The sequence below is a fragment of the Staurois parvus genome, unplaced genomic scaffold (genome assembly GCF_062004578.1).
Source record: "Staurois parvus isolate SC_StPar_1 unplaced genomic scaffold, SC_StPar_1.0 ptg001262l, whole genome shotgun sequence".
In the NCBI taxonomy this organism is placed as follows: Eukaryota; Metazoa; Chordata; class Amphibia; order Anura; family Ranidae; genus Staurois; species Staurois parvus.
In genome coordinates, this window is record NW_028319058.1 from 354,233 (window position 1) to 376,777 (window position 22,545).

General features: G+C 54.9%; 1 protein-coding gene across 1 annotated transcript in view; it reads left to right on the forward strand.

Moving 5' to 3' along the window:
• The window catches only part of LOC149437739 (uncharacterized), a 41,315-nt gene that overhangs the window by 1,557 nt on the left and 17,213 nt on the right, over positions 1-22,545 (forward strand). The window contains 10 exon segments of the mRNA XM_089660683.1: positions 2,266-2,525; positions 2,714-2,815; positions 8,290-8,442; positions 10,650-10,730; positions 15,295-15,348; positions 15,892-15,918; positions 17,787-17,837; positions 17,937-17,980; positions 17,983-18,004; positions 20,542-20,689. Coding sequence (XP_089516809.1) covers positions 2,287-2,525; positions 2,714-2,815; positions 8,290-8,442; positions 10,650-10,730; positions 15,295-15,348; positions 15,892-15,918; positions 17,787-17,837; positions 17,937-17,980; positions 17,983-18,004; positions 20,542-20,689 — 921 coding nt within the window. The 5' untranslated portion in view covers positions 2,266-2,286.

Consider the following 22,545-nt stretch of genomic DNA (forward strand, 5'->3'; position numbering starts at 1 on the left):
GGTCTCCATAATCCATGATCTGTAGAACGTATGAAGGGTCCCCATAATCCATGATCTGTAGAACGTATGAAGGGTCCCCATAATCCATGATCTGTAGAACGTATGAAGGGTCCCCATAATCCATGATCTGTAGAACGTATGAAGGGTCCCTCTCCCCATAATCCATGATTTGTAGAACGTATGAAGGGTCCCCATAATCCATGATCTGTAGAACGTATGAAGGGTCCTCCTACCCATAGTCCATGATCTGTAGAACGTATGAAGGGTCCTCCTACCCATAGTCCATGATCTGTAGAACGTATGAAGGGTCCCTCTCCCCATAATCCATGATCTGTAGAACGTATGAAGGGTCCTCCTACCCATAATCCATGATCTGTAGAATGTATGACGGGTCCTCCTTCCCATAATCCATGTTCTCTAGAACGTATGAAGGGTCCCCATAATCCATGATCTGTAGAACGTATGATGGGTCCTCCTTCCCATAATCCATGATCTGTAGAACGTATGAAGGGTCCTCCTCCCCATAATCCATGATCTGTAGAACGTATGAAGGGTCCCCATAATCCATGATCTGTAGAACGTATGATGGGTCCCCATAATCCATGATCTAGAACGTATGGAGGGTCCCCATAATCCATGATCTAGAACGTATGAAGGGTCCCCATAATCCATGATCTAGAATGTATGGAGGGTCCTCCTCCCCATTATCCATGATCTGTAGAACGTATGAAGGGTCCCCATAATCTAGAACGTATGAAGGGTCCCCATAATCTAGAAGGTATGAAGTCCCCATAATCCATGATCTAGAAGGTATGAAGGGTCCTCCTCCCCATAATCCATGATCTGTAGAACGTATGAAGGGTCCCCCTCCCCATAATCCATGATCTGTAGAACGTATGAAGGGTCCCCATAATCCATGATCTAGAACGTATGAAGGGTCCTCCTCCCCATAATCCATGATCTGTAGAACGTATGAAGGGTCCCCATAATCCATGATCTGTAGAACGTATGAAGGGTCCCCATAATCCATGATCTGTAGAACGTATGAAGGGTCCCCATAATCCATGATCTGTAGAACGTATGAAGGGTCCCTCTCCCCATAATCCATGATTTGTAGAACGTATGAAGGGTCCCCATAATCCATGATCTGTAGAACGTATGAAGGGTCCTCCTACCCATAATCCATGATCTGTAGAACGTATGAAGGGTCCTCCTACCCATAGTCCATGATCTGTAGAATGTATGAAGGGTCCCTCTCCCCATAATCCATGATCTGTAGAACGTATGAAGGGTCCTCCTACCCATAATCCATGATCTGTAGAATGTATGAAGGGTCCTCCTACCCATAATCCATGATCTGTAGAACGTATGATGGGTCCTCCTTCCCATAATCCATGTTCTCTAGAACGTATGAAGGGTCCCCATAATCCCCATAATCCATGATCTGTAGAACGTATGATGGGTCCTCCTTCCCATAATCCATGATCTGTAGAACGTATGAAGGGTCCCCATAATCCATGATCTGTAGAATGTATGAAGGGTCCCCATAATCCATGATCTGTAGAATGTATGAAGGGTCCCCATAATCCATGATCTGTAGAACGTATGAAGGGTCCCCATAATCCATGATCTGTAGAACGTATGAAGGGTCCCTCTCCCCATAATCCATGATTTGTAGAACGTATGAAGGGTCCCCATAATCCATGATCTGTAGAACGTATGAAGGGTCCTCCTACCCATAATCCATGATCTGTAGAACGTATGAAGGGTCCTCCTACCCATAGTCCATGATCTGTAGAATGTATGAAGGGTCCCTCTCCCCATAATCCATGATCTGTAGAACGTATGAAGGGTCCTCCTACCCATAATCCATGATCTGTAGAATGTATGAAGGGTCCTCCTACCCATAATCCATGATCTGTAGAACGTATGATGGGTCCTCCTTCCCATAATCCATGTTCTCTAGAACGTATGAAGGGTCCCCATAATCCCCATAATCCATGATCTGTAGAACGTATGATGGGTCCTCCTTCCCATAATCCATGATCTGTAGAACGTATGAAGGGTCCCCATAATCCATGATCTGTAGAATGTATGAAGGGTCCCCATAATCCATGATCTGTAGAACGTATGATGGGGCCTCCTTCCTATAATCTAGGAGTGGACATGTATGCCAGAGGTCCATGGGTGAAAGCCATGATGTAAAAGTCCTCTATTTGGGGGACTCTTTATGGGCAATCGGTCTGAATTGTTTTTTCTTTGCAGGTTTTGACCATCTGAAGCACAATGTATAATGGAATCGGCTTACCTACTCCAAGGGGCAGCGGCACCAATGGATACGTCCAGAGGAACCTGTCATCGGTCCGGCATAAGAAGGACCGCACAGACTATAAATCCGAGGAAGAACTCAAGAAACTGGAAAGTCTCCTGGTGAAAAAACCCAACCAGGAGATCCTGGATCATGAAAGGAAGAGGAAAGTGGAGCTGAAATGTTTGGAGCTGGAGGAGATGATGGAGGAACAGGGGTGAGTGCTGTTATCAGTTGGTAGGGGTGCACTCAGTCAGTTTTGTTTCAACCAGGGGGTGCGTGCTGGGTAAGGAGCTGTGTGGACCGGGGGGTGCGCACCGGGTTGGGTTTGCGTGGGCCGTGGCTGCGCACCAGTTTGGTCCTCTGTTGAAGGATGTGTGCATTTCTCCTTCCCTTCTCATACAGGTACAGCGAAGCTGAGATCCAGGAGAAAGTGGCCACCTTCAGGCTGATGCTTCAAGAGAAGGACCTGACGGCCAGCAAGGAGGAGGAGAAGCTGAAGGCCAAGTATGTCACTTGTACCATGTAGAACAGTTTCCCAACTTCTGTCCTTGAAATGTCCCTCCACCTACAACTGACAGTAAGTGCAGGGTGCGGACATTTCTTTTTAAAAATACTACTTGTCCAAGGGACTAAATCTGGGTCCCAATCTTCTTGTCCCTCAGGGCCCGTGTGCTCGCCCCTCAGGGCCCGTGTGCTCGCCCCTCAGGGCCCGTGTGCTCGCCCCTCAGGGCCCATGTGCTCGCCCCTCAGGGCCCGTGTGCTCGCCCCTCAGGGCCCGTGTGCTCGCCCCTCAGGGCCCGTGTGCTCGCCCCTCAGGGCCCGTGTGCTCGCCCCTCAGGGCCCGTGTGCTCGCCCCCCGCGGCCCGTGTGCTCGCCCCCCGCGGCCCGTGTGCTCGCCCCTCGCGGCCCGTGTGCTCGCCCCCCGCGGCCCGTGTGCTCGCCCCCCGCGGCCCGTGTGCTCGCCCCCCGCGGCCCGTGTGCTCGCCCCCCGCGGCCCGTGTGCTCGCCCCCCGCGGCCCGTGTGCTCGCCCCCCGCGGCCCGTGTGCTCGCCCCCCGCGGCCCGTGTGCTCGCCCCCCGCGGCCCGTGTGCTCGCCCCTCAGGGCCCGTGTGCTCGCCCCTCGCGGCCCGTGTGCTCGCCCCTCGCGGCCCGTGTGCTCGCCCCTCGCGGCCCGTGTGCTCGCCCCTCGCGGCCCGTGTGCTCGCCCCTCGGGGCCCGTGTGCTCGCCCCTCGGGGCCCGTGTGCTCGCCCCTCGGGGCCCGTGTGCTCGCCCCCCGCGGCCCGTGTGCTCGCGGCCCGTGTGCTCGCCCCCCCGCGGCCCGTGTGCTCGCCCCCCCCGCGGCCCTCTTCTTGTCCAGATTAAACAATTTTAACCTAATGCGTATTTCCATCTGAGGAGCTTTAAGGAATGTCGGGTCTTTATGGCGACTTAAACATTTAACCCCTCCCCCTCCTGAGGATTTACCCCCCTTAATGACCACGCCTCTTTTTGCTACTCGGCGCTGCATCAATTCAACTGATAATTGCGCGGTCATGCAACGCTGCACCCAAATGAAATTTACGTCCTTTTTTTCACACAAATAGAGCTTTCTTTCGGTGGTATTTGATCATCTGTGCGCTTTTTATTTTTCACGCTATAAACAAAAAAAAGGCCCAAAATTTGGAAGAAAAACAATATTTTTTACTTTCAGCTATAAAAAATATATAGTAAACTCAAAGTTAGTTATAAATTTAGGCCGAAATGTATTCTGCTCCATGTTTTTGGTAAAAAAAATCCCAATGCGTGTATATTGATTGCTTTGTGTGAAGTTATAGAGATACAAACTATGGGAGAGATACTGCAATTTACACCATTTTTCTGCTATACAGCGCTGCGCTAGCTTAACGGACAATTGCGCGGTCATGCAATACGGTACATAAATGACATTTACATCCTTTTTTTCCCCACAAATTGAGCTTTCTTTCTGTGGTATTTGATCGCCTGTGCGGTTTTTATTTTTTGCGCTATAAAAAAAAAAGGCTGACAATTTTGAGGAAAAAAAAAACAATATTTTGGACTTTTTGCTATAAAACATGTCCAGTAAAAAAAAATGCAAAAATCAAATTTAGTCATAAATTTCTGCCAAAATGCATTCTGCGACATGTGTCTGCGCTAAAAAAAACCCAATACGTGTAAATTAATTGGTTTACGTGAAAGTTATAGCGTCTACAAATGGCGGGAAAGATACTGGGATTTTTAGTTTTTTTTTTTATACTAATAATGGCGGCGATCAGCGACTTATGACGGGACTGCGGCGGACATTTTGACACTGGGGGGGGGAACTGACTTGGGGTCACTGACATCCCCAGTGACACCAATACAGTGATCAGTGAAAAAACCACTGACACTGTACTAATGTCATTGGGGAGGAAGGGGTTAACATATTTAGAATTTACTGTGTAAGGGGAGTGTTTTACTAGGGGGCGGGGGTGTACTGGGGGGGGGTTAGGGGGAGGGAGGTGGGAGCTGATCGAGGGAGAGAAATTCTTCTCTCCCTCTTCAGCTTGTTGGGGAACTGTCACAGAGCAGGTTGTGTGTAAACAATGCAGCTCTGCTCTGTGTCAGTGATAACAGCTCATCGTGGGAAAACGGGCGGTAAAAACCGGCCGTGACCCGGCAGCTGACACCCGCTGCGGACATCCGCGGGACAGGCACGCCCCCTACCTGTTTTGCGGAGGTCCGTTTTAAAACGTCGTTTTGCCTACTAACGCCGCCCTGCCACCGTTTATAGGCGGGTGCTGGGCGGCATGTGGTTAATATTTTTACCATTGCGCTGTATATCTCCTCCTCCCTGCGTGTCTCCAGCCCCGCCCCCGGCGACTAGCAGGGAGGGGAGAGACCTTGCACTGTAACGAGCACCGATTGGCTGCTCCTTAGGAAAGGGGAGTGTCCAGCTTATCCTTTATCCCTTTCGCTGTCACAGCAGGTTTTGCATTTTTTTTTGCACACGTTTCACAAATCATTTTAGGCCTGAAGATGACATAAAACCCCCAAACATATTTCGGAAAGCAGAGACCCCAGAGAAATGGCGATAGTTCCACTTTATGTCACCTGACATTACCGCAAAGGTCTAGGAAATGCTAAATTTTAGTAAAAAACACACAAGTTCATTTTAGGGCAGAAGAAAGCAATACATAACCCTATTTTTTTAGTAAAATATAACAGACGAGGTTGCGGCGAGTAAATAGATACCCAACATGTCAAACCTGAAATCTGTGCGCTCGTGACTTCACACCCCATATTTTCTATAGGTGATGCTTCCATAGCCCCCTATAGGTCACCAGTATGGTGTACGGAGGAGGTGTGCTGGAATCATGGCTCTCATCCTGGCGTGTGCGGAGATATGGAACGTGTATCGCAATCGTCATTTTCATGTGTAGGCGCCCCAACGCATGCTTTTACGTTTGTATGTGCATATGTGGGCGGGGGGGGCCCCTCAATTTTTTTTTCTGTTTTAGGGGATGTTATGTGCTTGGGTGTAACTTTAATTTTTGGTGACAGGTTCTCTTTATTGAAACATCGGGGGTCTAAAAGACCCCAATGTCTCCCCTGAATGTAATGCTGTGCACATCACACTGCAGGACATTATGTCCCAGCCTCAATGGCAGGGAAATCGGTGAACGGGGACCTGGAAGTGACGTCATAACGTCACTTTTGGGTCAGGACAAGAAGGGGAGGTGAGCAGACGTGTCCACTCTCCTCCCTCCCCTCTAGCAGCCAGCGCATGCTGAACCCACAGATGGGCAAGCGGAGCCCGGGAGACGTAGCGGGTGGGGGGTGGTTCGCTTGGGTGGGGGCAGAGGCTGGCACCGTAGTGGGCTGTGTGAAAGCATTCGGGCGGCAGCACTGCCATCTCACTGACAGGTGAGTCCTCTGCTTGCCCTCAGCAAGGCTGAAGGTTGAAAAAAGCTACCTGCCCGGTGCCCAGAACTACACGTCCTGTGCATGGGGCGATGTGAAGTCACCATCCCTGCCATATGAAGGGCCCTTAGCCACCTCTGAATCTATGATCTGTGGAACATATGAAGGGTCCTTCTTCCTAAAATCCATGAGCTGAAGGACATATGAAGGGTCCCTCTCCCCATAATCCATGATTTGTAGAACATATGAAGGGTCCTCCTCCTCATAATCCATGATTTGTAAAACATATGAAGGGTCCCTCTCCTCATAATCCATGATTTGTAAAACATATGAAGGGTCCCTCTCCTCATAATCCATGATTTGTAGAACATATGAAGGGCCCTTAGCCACCTCTGAATCTATGATCTGTAGAACATATGAAGGATCCTTCTTCCTAAAATCCATGAGCTGAAGGACATATGAAGGGTCCCTCTCCCCATAATCCATGATCTGTAGAACATATGAACGGTCTCTCTCCTCATAATCCATGATCTGTAGAACATATGAAGGTTCCTCCTCCCCATAATCCATGATCTGTAGAACATAAGAAGTGTCCCTCTCCCCATAATCCATGATTTGTAGAACATATGAAGGGTCCCTCTCCTCATAATCCATGATTTGTAGAACATATGAAGGGTCCCTCTCCTCATAATCCATGATCTGTAGAATGTATGAAGGGTCCTTCTTCCTAAAATCCATGAGCTGAAGGACATATGAAGGGTCCCTCTCCCCATAATCCATGATTTGTAGAACATATGAACGGTCCCTCTCCTCATAATCCATGATCTGTAGAACATATGAAGGTTCCTCCTCCCCATAATCCATGATCTGTAGAACATAAGAAGTGTCCCTCTCCCCATAATCCATGATTTGTAGAACATATGAAGGGTCCCTCTCCTCATAATCCATGATTTGTAGAACATATGAAGGGTCCCTCTCCTCATAATCCATGATCTGTAGAATGTATGAAGGGTCCTTCTTCCTAAAATCCATGAGCTGAAGGACATATGAAGGGTCCCTCTCCCCATAATCCATGATTTGTAGAACATATGAACGGTCCCTCTCCTCATAATCCATGATCTGTAGAACATATGAAGGTTCCTCCTCCCCATAATCCATGATCTGTAGAACATATGAAGGGTCCTCCAACCTGTAATCCATGATCTGTAGAACATTTGAAGGGTCCCTCTCCCTGTAATCCATGATCTGTAGAACATATGAAGGGTCCTCCTTTCCATAATCTGATCTGTACAACATAAGAAGGGTCCCTCTCCCCAAAATCCATGATCTGTAGAACATATGAAGGGTCCCTCTCCCCATAATCCATGAGTTGTAGAACATATGAAGGGTCCCTGTCCCCATGATCTGTAGAACATATGAAGGATTGTCCTCCCCATAAATCCATGAGTTGTATGACATATGAAGGGCCCTTAGCCACCTCTGAATCTATGATCTGTAGAACGTAGGAAGAGTCCCTCTCCCCATGATCTGTAGAACATATGAAGGGTCCCTCTCCCCATAATCAATGAGCTGTCACACATATGAAGGGTCCTCCTCTTAGTAATGCAGATCTGTAGAACATATGAAGGGTCCCCTCCCTATAATCTAGGGTCCTCCTTTCCATAATCTGTAGAACATATGAAGTGTCCTCCTACCCATAATCCATGATCTGTAGAACATATGAAGTGTCCTCCTACCCATAATCCATGATCTGTAGAACATTTGAAGTGTCCTACCCGTAATCCATGATCTGTAGAACATATGAAGTGTCCTCCTATCCATGATCTGTAGATCATATGAAGGGTCCCTTTCCCCACAGTCCATGATTTGTAGAACATGTGAAGGGTCCTCCCCATAATCCATGATCTGTAGAACATATGAAGTGTCCTCCCCATAATCCATAATCTGTAGAACATATGAAGTGTCCTACCCATAATCCATGATCTGTAGATCATATGAAGGGTCCCTTTCCCCACAGTCCATGATTTGTAGAACATGTGAAGGGTCCTCCTCTGAATCCTCGTCCCTTTCTTCTCAGTGTCTCGGAAACTCACCAGCTGGCAGAAGCGAATGAGAAGAAGAATGAGCGCCTGCGGGCCGCGTTCGGCATCAGTGACGATTATGTGGATGGGAGCAGCTTCGACCCGAACCGCAGGGCACAGGAACAGCAACAGCAGCAGAAATCCTACAAGTAAGATATCTCATTAAGGGTCACATGACCAGAAAATGGCTGCGTCCTGCACCAGTCCTGTCATGTGACACGGTCCTCATAGTCCAGGAACTAGCAGTGTGACGGGAGTGACTTTGGGTGGGGGGCCCATGGAACACAGTCCCCTTTGGAGAGGTGGGGAGACCCCTGTCTCAGCTCCCCATATCCCTATTATGTGTAAGTCCCCCTGTGCCTGTTAGGGGTACAGGGTGATCTGTCCTAATATTGTGTAGACATGTATGGGGGGGGGGGGGGGGTTGTTCATTTTTCAATGTCATGTGGTCCCATTGTTCTATGGTGTGTCTTGGTTGGGAGCAGACTATTATGGGATGTATGTGTTTGTGTATTGGCTTGGTGGGGGGTGTCTGCTGTGTGTCTCTTGTTACTAAATGCATTGCCCCGCCCTGTGTATATATCTTGTGTCTGTGTTACAATAAAGCCGTCTATCTCCTGGTTTCCAAGTCTGGTTGTCTCGTCTTGTATGGTCAGCGGTGGGGTCCGGGGATCTGTGTTCGGACAGGGAAGCGGGAGCCTAGCGGAAATACCCGAGTGCGGTCGGGGTCCGGGGATCTGTGTTCGGACAGGGAAGCGGGAGCCTAACGGAAATACCCGAGTGCGGTCGGGGTCCGGGGATCTGTGTTCGGACAGGGAAGCGGGAGCCTAGCGGAAATACCCGAGTGCGGTCGGGGCCCGGGGATCTGTGTTCAGACAGGGAAGCGGGAGCCTAGCGGAAATACCCGAGTGCGGTCGGGGTCCGGGGATCTGTGTTCAGACAGGGAAGCGGGAGCCTAGCGGAAATACCCGAGTGCGGTCGGGGTCCGGGGATCTGTGTTCGGACAGGGAAGCGGGAGCCTAGCGGAAATACCCGAGTGCGGTCGGGGTCCGGGGATCTGTGTTCGGACAGGGAAGCGGGAGCCTAGCGGAAATACTCGAGTGCGGTCGGGGTCCGGGGATCTGTGTTCGGACAGGGAAGCGGGAGCCTAGCGGAAATACCCGAGTGCGGTCGGGGTCCGGGGATCTGTGTTCGGACAGGGAAGCGGGAGCCTAGCGGAAATACCCGAGTGCGGTCGGGGTCCGGGGATCTGTGTTCGGACAGGGAAGCGGGAGCCTAGCGGAAATACCCGAGTGCGGTCGGGGTCTGGGGATCTGTGTTCAGACAGGGAAGCGGGAGCCTAGCGGAAATACCCGAGTGCAGTCGGGGTCCGGGGATCTGTGTTTGGACAGGGAAGCGGGAGCCTAGCGGAAATACCCGAGTGCAGTCGGGTCCGGTTCCGTTACAAGCAGCTTCTGGTGATTCCATAGATTTCCAGCAGCCTGGTTATTGGAGGAATGGCTCTCAGGGGCCCAGTCTTTGGCAGAATGGCTCTCAGGGGCCCGGTCTTTGGCAGAATGGCTCTCAGGGGCCCGGTGTTTGGCGGAATGGCTCTGTGGCCCGGTGTTTGGCGGAACGGCTCTCAGGGTCCCGGTCGTGGGCGGAACGGCTGGGAGGGTCCCGGTCGTGGGCGGAACGGCTGGGAGGGTCCCGGTCGTGGGCGGAACGGCTGGGAGGGTCCCGGTCGTGGGCGGAACGGCTGGGAGGGTCCCGGTCGTGGGCGGAACGGCTGGGAGGGTCCCGGTCGTGGGCGGAACGGCTGGGAGGGTCCCGGTCGTGGGCGGAACGGCTGGGAGGGTCCCGGTCGTGGGCGGAACGGCTGGGAGGGTCCCGGTCGTGGGCGGAACGGCTGGGAGGGTCCCGGTCGTGGGCGGAACGGCTGGGAGGGTCCCGGTCGTGGGCGGAACGGCTGGGAGGGTCCCGGTCGTGGGCGGAACGGCTGGGAGGGTCCCGGTCGTGGGCGGAACGGCTGGGAGGGTCCCGGTCGTGGGCGGAACGGCTGGGAGGGTCCCGGTCGTGGGCGGAACGGCTGGGAGGGTCCCGGTCGTGGGCGGAACGGCTGGGAGGGTCCCGGTCGTGGGCGGATCATTCCTGAAGACAGCTGGAACACATGAACAGGACGGTGAAATGTGACGACATTCTGCTGTCATCAGAGCTGATGGGTCCCAGACTTTTAGGTCACCTATAGCTGCCCCCCCAGTGCTGGTCATGGTGGGTTGCTGGGCAGATGTATGGGGGGGGGGCAGATGTATGGGGGGGGGGGCAGATGTATGGGGGGGGGCAGATTTCTCTGGTTCTCATGCTCTGTGTTCTGCAGTTTAGTTGCCGATTCGGAAAGTTCCCGATCTCCATCTCCAACCAAGCACAAGAAAAAAAAGAAGAAGAAAGAGAGAGGCCGGTAAGTGCTCATTGGGGGGGGGGGCACTCAGACAACTCTGTGCTGCAACCAAAGATGGGGGGTGAGGGTGGGTCACCTGTATGTGTGCTGGGGGGGGGGTGAGGGTGGAGCCACCTGTATGTGTGCTGGGGGGGGGTGAGGGTGGAGCCACCTGTATGTGTGCTGGGGGGGGGATTGGAGGATGGAGCCACCTGTATGTGTGCTGGGGGGGGGGGTGAGGGTGGAGCCACCTGTATGTGTGCTGGGGGTGGGGTGAGGGTGGAGCCACCTGTATGTGTACTTTGGGGGGGGGGGTGAGGATGGAGTCACCTGTATGTGTACTTTGGGGGGGGGGGTGAGGATGGAGTCACCTGTATGTGTGGGGGGGGGGGGTGGTGAGGATGGAGCCACCTGTATGTGTGGGGGGGGGGGGTGGTGAGGATGGAGCCACCTGTATGTGTGGGGGGGGGGTGGTGAGGATGGAGCCACCTGTATGTGTGCTGGGGGGGGTGGTGAGGATGGAGCCACCTGTATGTGTGGGGGGGGGGGGGTGGTGAGGATGGAGCCACCTGTATGTGTGGGGGGGGGGGGGGTGGTGAGGATGGAGCCACCTGTATGTATACTTTGGGGGGGGGGGGGGGTGAGGATGGAGTCACCTGTATGTGTACTTTGGGGGGGGGGGTGAGGATGGAGTCACCTGTATGTGTGCTGGGGGGGGGGTGGTGAGGATGGAGCCACCTGTATGTGTGCTGGGGGGGGTGGTGAGGATGGAGCCACCTGTATGTGTGGGGGGGGGGGTGAGGATGGAGTCACCTGTATGTGTGGGGGGGGGGTGGTGAGGATGGAGCCACCTGTATGTGTGGGGGGGGGGGGGGTGGTGAGGATGGAGCCACCTGTATGTGTGGGGGGGGGGGGTGGTGAGGATGGAGCCACCTGTATGTGTGGGGGGGGGGGGGTGGTGAGGATGGAGCCACCTGTATGTGTGCTGTGAGGGTGGAGCCACCTGTATGTGTGCTGGGGGGGGGTGAGGGTGGAGTCACCTGTATGTGTGCTGGGGGGGGGTGAGGGTGGAGTCACCTGTATGTGTGCTGGGGGGGGGTGAGGGTGGAGTCACCTGTATGTGTGCTGGGGGGGGGGGGGGGGATGGAGCCACCTGTATGTGTGCTGGGGGGGGGGGTGAGGATGGAGCCACCTGTATGTGTGCTGGGGGGGGGTGAGGGTGGAGTCACCTGTATGTGTGCTGGGGGGGGGGGGGGGGGATGGAGCCACCTGTATGTGTGCTGGGGGGGGGGGGGGGGGATGGAGCCACCTGTATGTGTGCTGGGGGGGGGGGGGGGGGTGTGAGGATGGAGCCACCTGTATGTGTGCTGGGGGGGGGCGGTTGAGGGTGGAGTCACCTGTATGTGTGCTGGGGGGGGGGGGTGAGGGTGGAGTCACCTGTATGTGTGCTGGGGGGGGGGGGGGTGAGGGTGGAGTCACCTGTATGTGTGCTGGGGGGGGGGGGTGAGGATGGAGCCACCTGTATGTGTGCTGGGGGGGGGGGGGGGTGAGGATGGAGCCACCTGTATGTGTGCTGGGGGGGGGTGAGGGTGGAGTCACTTCTATGTGTGCTGGGGGGGGGTTGAGGGTGGAGTCACCTGTATGTGTGCTGGGGGGGGGGGGTGAGGGTGGAGTCACCTGTATGTGTGCTGGGGGGGGGGGTGAGGGTGGAGTCACCTGTATGTGTGCTGGGGGGGGGGGGTGAGGGTGGAGTCACCTGTATGTGTGCTGGGGGGGGGGGTGAGGGTGGAGTCACCTGTATGTGTGCTGGGGGGGGGTGAGGGTGAAGTCACCTGTATGTGTGCTGGGGGGGGGTGAGGGTGGAGTCACCTGTATGTGTGCTGGGGGGGGAGGGTGAGGGTGGAGCCACCTGTATGTGTGCTGGGGGGGGAGGGTGAGGGTGGAGTCACCTGTATGTGTGCCTGGGGGGGGAGGGTGAGGGTGGAGTCACCTGTATGTGTGCTGGGGGGGGGAGGGTGGAGTCACCTGTATGTGTGCGGGGGGGGGGGGGTGAGGGTGGAGTCACCTGTATGTGTGCGGGGGGGGGAGTGAGGGTGGAGTCACCTGTATGTGTGCTGGGGGGGGGGGTGAGGGTGGAGTCACCTGTATGTGTGCTGGGGGGGGGGTGAGGGTGGAGTCACCTGTATGTGTGCTGGGGGGGGGGGTGAGGGTGGAGTCACCTGTATGTGTGCTGGGGGGGGGGGGGTGAGGGTGGAGTCACCTGTATGTGTGCTGGGGGGGGTGAGGATGGAGCCACCTGTATGTGTGCTGGGGGGGGGGGTGAGGGTGGAGCCACCTGTATGTGTGCTGGGGGGGGAGAGTGAGGGTGGAGTCACCTGTATGTGTGCTGGGGGGGGAGGGTGAGGGTGGAGTCACCTGTATGTGCGCTGGGGGGGGGAGGGTGGAGTCACCTCTGTGCGCTGGGGGGGGTGAGGGTTGAGTCACCTCTATGTGTGCTGGGGGGGGGGGGGTGAGGGTGGAGTCACCTGTATGTGTGCTGGGGGGGGGGGGGGTGAAGTCACCTGTATGTGTGCTGGGGGGGGGGGTGAGGGTGCAGTCACCTGTATGTGTGCTGGGGGGGGGTGAGCGTGGAGTCACCTGTATGTGTGCTGGGGGGGGGGTTGAGGGTGGAGTCACCTGAATGTGTGCGGGGGGGGGGTGAGGGTGGAGTCACCTGAATGTGTGCGGGGGGGGGGGTGAGGGTGGAGTCACCTGAATGTGTGCTGGGGGGGGTGAGGGTGGAGTCACCTGTATGTGTGCTGGGGGGTGGGTGAGGGTGGAGCCACCTGTATGTGTGCTGGGGGGGGGGGGGTGAGGGTGGAGTCACCTGAATGTGTGCTGGGGGGGGGGGGTGAGGGTGGAGTCACCTGTATGTGTGCTGGGGGGTGGGTGAGGGTGGAGCCACCTGTATGTGTGCCTGGGGGGGGGGGTGAGGGTGGAGTCACCTGAATGTGTGCTGGGGGGGGGGGTGAGGGTGGAGTCACCTGAATGTGTGCCTGGGGGGGGGGGGTGAGGGTGGAGTCACCTGAATGTGTGCTGGGGGGGGGGGGTGAGGGTGGAGTCACCTGAATGTGTGCTGGGGGGGGGGGTGAGGGTGGAGTCACCTGAATGTGTGCTGGGGGGGGGGGGGTGAGGGTGGAGTCACCTGTATGTGTGCTGGGGGGGGGGGTGAGGGTGGAGTCACCTGAATGTGTGCTGGGGGGGGTGAAGGTGGAGCCACCTGAATGTGTGCTGGGGGGGGTGAGGGTGGAGTCACCTGTATGTGTGCTGGAGGGGGGTGGGAGGGGGGGTCACCTGTATGTGTGCTGGGGGGGTGGAGCCACCTGTACGTGTGCTGGGGGGGGGGGTGAGGATGGAGCTACCTGTATGTGTGCTGGGGCGGGGGGTGAGGATGGAGTCACCTGTATGTGTGCTGTGGGGGGGGGGGTGAGGGTGGGTCACCTGTATGTGTGCTGGGGGGGGGGTGAGGATGGAATCACCTGTATGTGTGCTGGGGGGGGGGGTGAGGGTGGAGCCACCTGTATGTGTGCTGGGGGGGGGGGGTGAGGATGGAGTCACCTGTATGTGTGCTGGGGGGGGGGGTGAGGGTGGAGTCACCTGTATGTGTGCTGGGGGGGGGGGGGGGTGGGTCACCTGTATGTGTGCTGTGGGGGGGGGTGAGGATGGAATCACCTGTATGTGTGCTGGGAGGGGGGGTGAGGGTGGGTCACCTGTATGTGTGCTGGGGGGGTGGTGAGGATGGAGGCACCTGTATGTGTGCTGGGGGGGGTGGTGAGGATGGAGTCACCTGTATGTGTGCTGGGGGGGGGGGGGGATGGAGCCACCTGTATGTGTGCTGGGGGGGGGTGAGGATGGAATCACCTGTATGTGTGCTGGGGGGGGGGAGGTGAGGGTGGGTCACCTGTATGTGTGCTGGGGGGGGGGGTGAGGATATCACCTGTATGTGTGCTGGGGGGGGGGTGAGGGTGGAGTCACCTGTATGTGTGCTGGGGGGGGGGTCACCTGTATGTGTGCTGGGGGGGGGGTGAGGATGGAATCACCTGTATGTGTGCTGGGGGGGGGGGGGGTCACCTGTATGTGTGCTGTGGGGGGGGGGGGTGAGGGTGGGTCACCTGTATGTGTGCTGGGGGGGGGTGAGGATGGAATCACCTGTATGTGTGCTGGGAGGGGGGGTGAGGGTGGAGATACCTGTATGTGTGCTGGGGGGGGGGTGAGGGTGGAGTCACCTGTATGTGTGCTGGGGGGGGGGTCACCTGTATGTGTGCTGGGGGGGGGGGGGGGAGGTGAGGATGGAGTCACCTGTATGTCTGCTGGGGGGGGGTGGAGGAGCAGATGTACGGCATGCAGGGGGAGGGGCAGATTCTGGGGCTGTGTAGGGCTCAGGCTGAGGGGATCTCTGACACGATTTCGGTGATTAGGTGTTCTGTAAGATTTGTCACCAACCAGAGAACACAGCCGCCCAATCTTCAGGTGGCCTGGTTTCCTCTCCCCTCCAGCACTCTCCGGGGGATCCGTCTCCTTCATCTATAATTTGTGTCTCCCTCAGGTCCTCCAGCCCATCCTCCAGCCATAAAGAGAAGTCCAAGTCCCGGAAGCACAGGTAATTCCTGCCGGACCCGGAACACCTGCTCCCCGACTTCTGTGGATGGTTTGTAATCAAACCTCCAACAGTCCTCTTTGTATCTGATGGTATTGGGACCTTTCCTGTCCCTGGTGGTATTGGGACCTTTCCTGTCCCTGGTGGTATTGGGACCTTTCCTGTCCCTGGTTGTATTGGGACCTTTCCTGGCCCTGGTTGTATTGGGACCTTTCCTGTCCCTGTTGGTATTGGGACCTTTCCTGTCCCTGATGGTATTGGGACCTTTCCTGTCCCTGATGGTATTGGGACCTTTCCTGTCCCTGGTTGTATTGGGACCTTTCCTGTCCCTGGTGGTATTGGGACCTTTCCTGTCCCTGGTGGTATTGGGACCTTTCCTGTCCTGTATGGATCTGTATTTCGGGACTGTTGGGACACATTTCATGATCCATACACCACTCCTTTTCTTAGAATGTTCTGTATAAGTCCAGTCAGATTGGTTTGTCTCCAGTACACCTCCCACCCCCAGCATCAGCTTTGTAACTAAAGTCTTCCTTCTTCTTCCAGGTCTTCATCAAAGAAGAAGAAACACAGGTGAGCCTCGGATATCAGAGTTTAGGGTTGGGTTTGGGAGGAGGATATCTGGGTTCCGGGTTGGGTTTTTGATGATGTCTGGATGTTGGGTTTGGATGAGGATATCTGGGTTCCGGGTTGGCCTTTTGATGTCTGGATGTTGGGTTGGGATGAGGATATCTGGGTTCCGGGTTGGGTTTTTGATGATGTCTGGATGTTGGGTTTGGATGAGGATATCTGGGTTCCGGGTTGGGTTTTTGATGATGTGTGGATGTTGGGTTTGGATGAGGATATCTGGGTTCCGGGTTGGCTTTTTGATGTCTGGATGTTGGGTTGGGATGAGGATATCTGGATTCCGGGTTGGGTTTTTGATGATGTGTGGATGTTGGGTTTGGATGAGGATATCTGGGTTCCGGGTTGGGTTTTTGATGTCTGGATGTTGGGTTTGGGAGGAGGATATCTGGGTCCCGGGTTGGGTTTTTGATGATGTGTGGATGTTGGTTGGATGAGGATATCTGGGTTCCGGGTTGGGTTTTTGATGATGTCTGGATGTTGGGTTGGGATGAGGATATCTGGGTTCCGGGTTGGATTTTTGATGATGTGTGGATGTTGGGTTGGGATGAGGATATCTGGGTCCCGGGTTGGGTTTTTGATGATGTCTGGATGTTGGGTTTGGATGAGGATATCTGGGTTCCGGGTTGGGTTTTTGATGATGTCTGGAGTTTGCGTTGGGATGAGGATATCTGGGTTCGGGTTGGGTTTTTGATGATGTCTGGATGTTGGGTTGGGATGAGGATATCTGGGTTCCGGGTTGGGTTTTTGATGATGTTGGGTTGGGATGAGGATATCTGGGTTCCGGGTTGGGTTTTTGATGATGTTGGGATGAGGATATCTGGGTTCCGGGTTGGGTTTTTGATGATGTCTGGATGTTGGGTTGGGATGAGGATATCTGGGTTCCGGGTTGGCTTTTTGATGATGTCTGGAGTTTGCGTTGGGATGAGGATATCTGGGTTCCGGGTTGGGTTTTCGATGATGTCTGGATGTTGGGTCGGGATGAGGATATCTGGGTTCCGGGTTTGGGTTTTTGAAGATGTCTGGATGTTGGGTTGGGATGAGGATATCTGGGTTCCGGGTTGGGTTTTTGATGATGTTGGCTTGGGATGAGGATATCTGGGTTACGGGTTGGGTTTTTGATGATGTTGGGATGAGGATATCTGGGTTCCGGGTTGGGTTTTTGATGATGTCTGGATGTTGGGTTGGGATGAGGATATTTGGGTTCCGGGTTGGCTTTTTGATGATGTCTGGAGTTTGCGTTGGGATGAGGATATCTGGGTTCGGGGTTGGGTTTTCGATGATGTCTGGATGTTGGGTTGGGATGAGGATATCTGGGTTCCGGGTTGGGTTTCTGAAGATGTCTGGATGTTGGGTTGGGATGAGGATATCTGGGTTCCGGGTTGGGTTTTTGATGATGTTGGGATGAGGATATCTGGGTTCCGGGTTGTGTTTTTATGATGTCTGGATGTTGGGTTGGGATGAGGATATCTGGGTTCCGGGTTGGCTTTTTGATGATGTCTGGAGTTTGCGTTGGGATGAGGATATCTGGGTTCCGGGTTGGGTTTTTTGAAGATGTCTGGATGTTGGTATGAGGGATATCTGGGTTCCGGGTTGGGTTTTTGAAGATGTCTGGATGTTGGGATGAGGATATCCGGGTTCCAGGTTGGGTTTTTGATGATATGTGGAGTTTGCATTGGGATGAAGATATCTGGGTTCCAGGTTCGGTTTGTAATGAGAATGTTTGTATGGAAGCACCTCTCTGGTGTCATTGAGGTGCCTCTCTGGTCGCCCGGTTATCCCCCATTGGTCTGTTGATGAGTTCAATCCTTTTCCAGGTCACCCAGCCCGAAGAGCAAGCGAAAAGCGAGGGACAGAAAGAGTAAGAGGTAAAGGATTGCAGAGTGTAGTGTGTCGGAGAGAATGTACCGAGAATCTGGTTCAGCTGAATAATTGAGGTGGTCCCCTGACCTAATGTCTACTTACAGGTCTCCAAGCAATTCCCCAAAACACCGACATGATTCGTCCTCGGAGGAGGAAAGCGCTCCCCCAGCAGGTACTCTGCACATGAAGGGTGGGGTGGGCATTTCTGATAGCTTTACCTTTTTGCTTTTCCCTGTAATAAATTCAAAACTTGTTCCCACTGATCATCCTTTCTGTGTTTGGTCTGAAGATCCCCCATCAGAGGTCCCATCACCAGCAGTCCCATTCCCCCTCATAGGACTGTGAGGTTGAAGACTCCCCACTCATATGAGGTCCTATCCTCAGCCATCCTGTACCCATCATACTGGCTGTGGAGTTGGGTGGAGGCTACAAATCCCCCCTTCATGAGGTGCTAAAGATTCCCTGTCCCCACCCCAGCCCCACTTAGAGGTCCTTCCTATCCCTGGCAGGCCCAAAAATGTCAGGACCAATCCCCCCAAATGTCAGGACGGTACACATCCCCCCCAAATGTCAGGACGGTACACATCCCCCCCAAATGTCAGACGGTACACATCCCCCCAAATGTCAGGACGGTACACATCCCCCCCAAATGTCAGGACGGTACACATCCCCCCCAAATGTCAGGACGGTACACATCCCCCCCAAATGTCAGGACGGTACACATCCCCCCCAAATGTCAGGACGGTACACATCCCCCCCAAATGTCAGGACGGTGCACATCCCCCCAAATGTCAGGACGGTACACATCCCCCCCAAATGTCAGGACGGTACACATCCCCCCAAATGTCAGGACGGTACACATCCCCCCCAAATGTCAGGACGGTACACATCCCCCCCAAATGTCAGGACGGTACACATCCCCCCAAATGTCAGGACGGTACACATCCCCCCCAAATGTCAGGACGGTACACATCCCCCCCAAATGTCAGGACGGTACACATCCCCCCCAAATGTCAGGACGGTACACATCCCCCCAAATGTCAGGACGGTACACATCCCCCCCAAATGTCAGACGGTACACATCCCCCCCAAATGTCAGGACGGTAACACATCCCCCCCAAATGTCAGGACGGTACAAATCCCCCCCCCAAATGTCAGGACGGTACAAATCCCCCCCCAAATGTCAGGACGGTACAGATATCCCCCAAATGTCAGGACGGTACAGATATCCCCCCAAATGTCAGGACGGTACAGATATCCCCCCAAATGTCAGGACGGTACAGATATCCCCCCAAATGTCAGGACGGTACAGATATCCCCCCAAATGTCAGGACGGTACAGATATCCCCCCCAAATGTCAGGACGGTACAAATCCCCCCCCCAAATGTCAGGACGGTACAAATCCCCCCCAAATGTCAGGACGGTACAAATCCCCCCCCCAAATGTCAGGACGGTACAAATCCCCCCCAAATGTCAGGAAGGTACAAATCCCCCCCCCAAATGTCAGGACGGTACAAATCCCCCCCCCCCAAATGTCAGGACGGTACAAATCCCCCCCCAAATGTCAGGACGGTACAAATCCCCCCCAAATGTCAGGACGGTACAAATCCCCCCCAAATGTCAGGACGGTACAAATCCCCCCCAAATGTCAGGACGGTACAAATCCCCCCCAAATGTCAGGACGGTACAAATCCCCCCAAATGTCAGGACGGTACAAATCCCCCCCCCAAATGTCAGGACGGTACAAATCCCCCCCAAATGTCAGGACGGTACAAATCCCCCCCAAATGTCAGGACGGTACAAATCCCCCCCCAAATGTCAGGACGGTACAAATCCCCCCCAAATGTCAGGACGGTACAAATCCCCCCAAATGTCAGGACGGTACAAATCCCCCCAAATGTCAGGACGGTACAAATCCCCCCCCCAAATGTCAGGACGGTACAAATCCCCCCCAAATGTCAGGACGGTACAAATCCCCCCCAAATGTCAGGACGGTACAAATCCCCCCCCCAAATGTCAGGACGGTACAAATTCCCCCCAAATGTCAGGAAGGTACAAATCCCCCCCCAAATGTCAGGACGGTACAAATCCCCCCCCCCCAAATGTCAGGACGGTACAAATCCCCCCCCCAAATGTCAGGACGGTACAAATCCCCCCCAAATGTCAGGACGGTACAAATCCCCCCCAAATGTCAGGACGGTACAAATCCCCCCAAATGTCAGGACGGTACAAATCCCCCCCAAATGTCAGGACGGTACAAATCCCCCCCAAATGTCAGGACGGTACAAATCCCCCCAAATGTCAGGACGGTACAAATCCCCCCAAATGTCAGGACAATACAAATCCCCCCCAAATGTCAGGATGGTGCAAATCCCCCCAAATGTCAGGACAGTACAAATCCCCCAAATGTCAGGACAGTACAAATCCCCCCAAATGTCAGGATGGTGCAAATCCCCCCAAATTGTAATTTTAATTTTGCTCACAATTTTTTCTTTAATAAAGACATTGAATAAAATGTTATATTTCATCAATGTTCTTCCTTGCGGTCCCCAGCACAGTGCAGCGCCATTGTATGACTGGTGTGACGGGGATCGGGGACACTGCCCCCCCACTCCCCCCCCCCCCCCCCCGCAGAGCGTCTGTAGAAGGTGGTCCTCCATCCCGGCTCTGTGTTGTATAGTTCACCGTGTTTATTTTCTGTCCTTGTAGATCCAGAAGCAGTCCCTCTAAAACCAAACCTGACAGACAGAACAAGTCCAACACCAAAAGGCAGAGCCCAGAGAGACCGAGATCCGTGACCCCCACCCGAAATCGCCGAGGTGACAGGGGGCGGAGCCCAGAGCCACCCCCCAGGGAGGTGAGTGTCAGTATTGTAGGACCCTGCTGTGTTCCATGTTTGGTGCTGTCCTGGTTCTGGGGGGGAGGGGAGGGTGGTAAAACAAACCCCCCAGTATTAGGTGTCCTGCTCCTGACTCCTGAGCCGGCCACGTTGTGTCCTTAGTAATGGCAGGATCCATTGTGAGCTGCACTTGAGTCACGCCCTCCGCTCCTGCGTGGCCCCAGAAGTTCCCGTCTTCGCCTTTCTGTGGCCTGCACCCGCTATAGTGGTGCATGTGACCAGCGATGGACACCTACAGGGGCCACGTTTCCACATCAATGGCCTTCAGTGGGCCGGTCTATGAGGGGAGAAATCTACCCTCAGTCACCGCCTGCACCACCTGCACACTGCTAACATCCATCAGTGTTCAAGTGGAACTACACGGCATCCGAGCACCACAATCCAAAACCAATATTCAACACAAAGCCATCCATCCGTGTCTCCATCCATCCGTGTCTCCATCCATCCATCCGTGTCTCCATCCATCCATCCGTGTCTCCTTCCATCCATCCGTGTCTCCTTCCATCCATCCGTGTCTCCTTCCATCCATCCGTGTTTCCATCCATGTCTCCATCCGTGTCTCCATCCATCCGTGTCTCCATCGTGTCTCCATCCGTGTCTCCATCCGTGTCTCCATCCATCTATCCGTGTCTCCATCCATCTATCCGTGTCTCCATCCATCTATCCGTGTCTCCATCCATCTATCCGTGTCTCCATCCATCTATCCGTGTCTCCATCATCCATCAATCTATTCATGTCTCCATCATCCATCAATCTATTCATGTCTCCATCATCCATCTATCTATCCATGTCTCCATCCATCCGTGTCTCCATCCATCCATCCGTGTCTCCATCCATCCATCCGTGTCTCCATCCATCCATCCGTGTCTCCATCCATCCATCCGTGTCTCCATCCGTGTCTCCATCCATGTCTCCATCCATGTCTCCATCCATCCATCCGTGTCTCCATCCATGTCTCCATCCATCTATCCGTGTCTCCATCCATCTATCCGTGTCTCCATCCATCTATCCGTGTCTCCATCTATCCATGTCTCCATCCATCCATCCATGTATGTCTCCCTCCACGTCTCCGCGCCTCCCTCCGTGCATCCATGTATACATGCCTCCCTCCGTCCCTCCATGTCTCCTCCCATGCGTCCCTCCATGCGTCCCATGTCTCCCTCCATGCCTCCCCCCATGTCTCCCTCCATGCCTCCCCCCATGCATCCCTCCCATGCCTCCCCCCATGCGTCCCTCCATGTCTCCCCCATGCGTCCCTCCATGTCTCCCCCCATGCGTCCCTCCATGTCTCCCCCCATGCGTCCCTCCATGTCTCCCCCCATGCGTCCCTCCATGTCTCCCCCCATGCGTCCTCCATGTCTCCCCCCATGCGTCCCTCCATGTCTCCCCCCATGCGTCCCTCCATGTCTCCCCCATGCGTCCTCCATGTCTCCCCCCATGCGTCCCTTCCATGTCTCCCTCCATGTCTCCCCCCATGCGTCCCTCCATGTCTCCCCCATGCGTCCCTCCATGTCTCCCCCCATGCGTCCCTCCATGTCTCCCCCCATGCGTCCCTCCATGTCTCCCCCCCATGCGTCCCTCCATGCCTCCCTCCATGCCTCCCTCCATGCCTCCCTCCATGCGTCCCTCCATGCCTCCCCCATGCGTCCCTCCATGCCTCCCCCATGCGTCCCTCCATGCCTCCCCCCATGCTTCCCTCCATGCCTCCCCCATGCGTCCCTCCATGCCTTCCCCATGCGTCCTCCATGCCTCCCCCCATGCGTCCCTCCATGCCTCCCCCATGCGTCCCTCCATGCCTCCCCCCATGCGTCCCC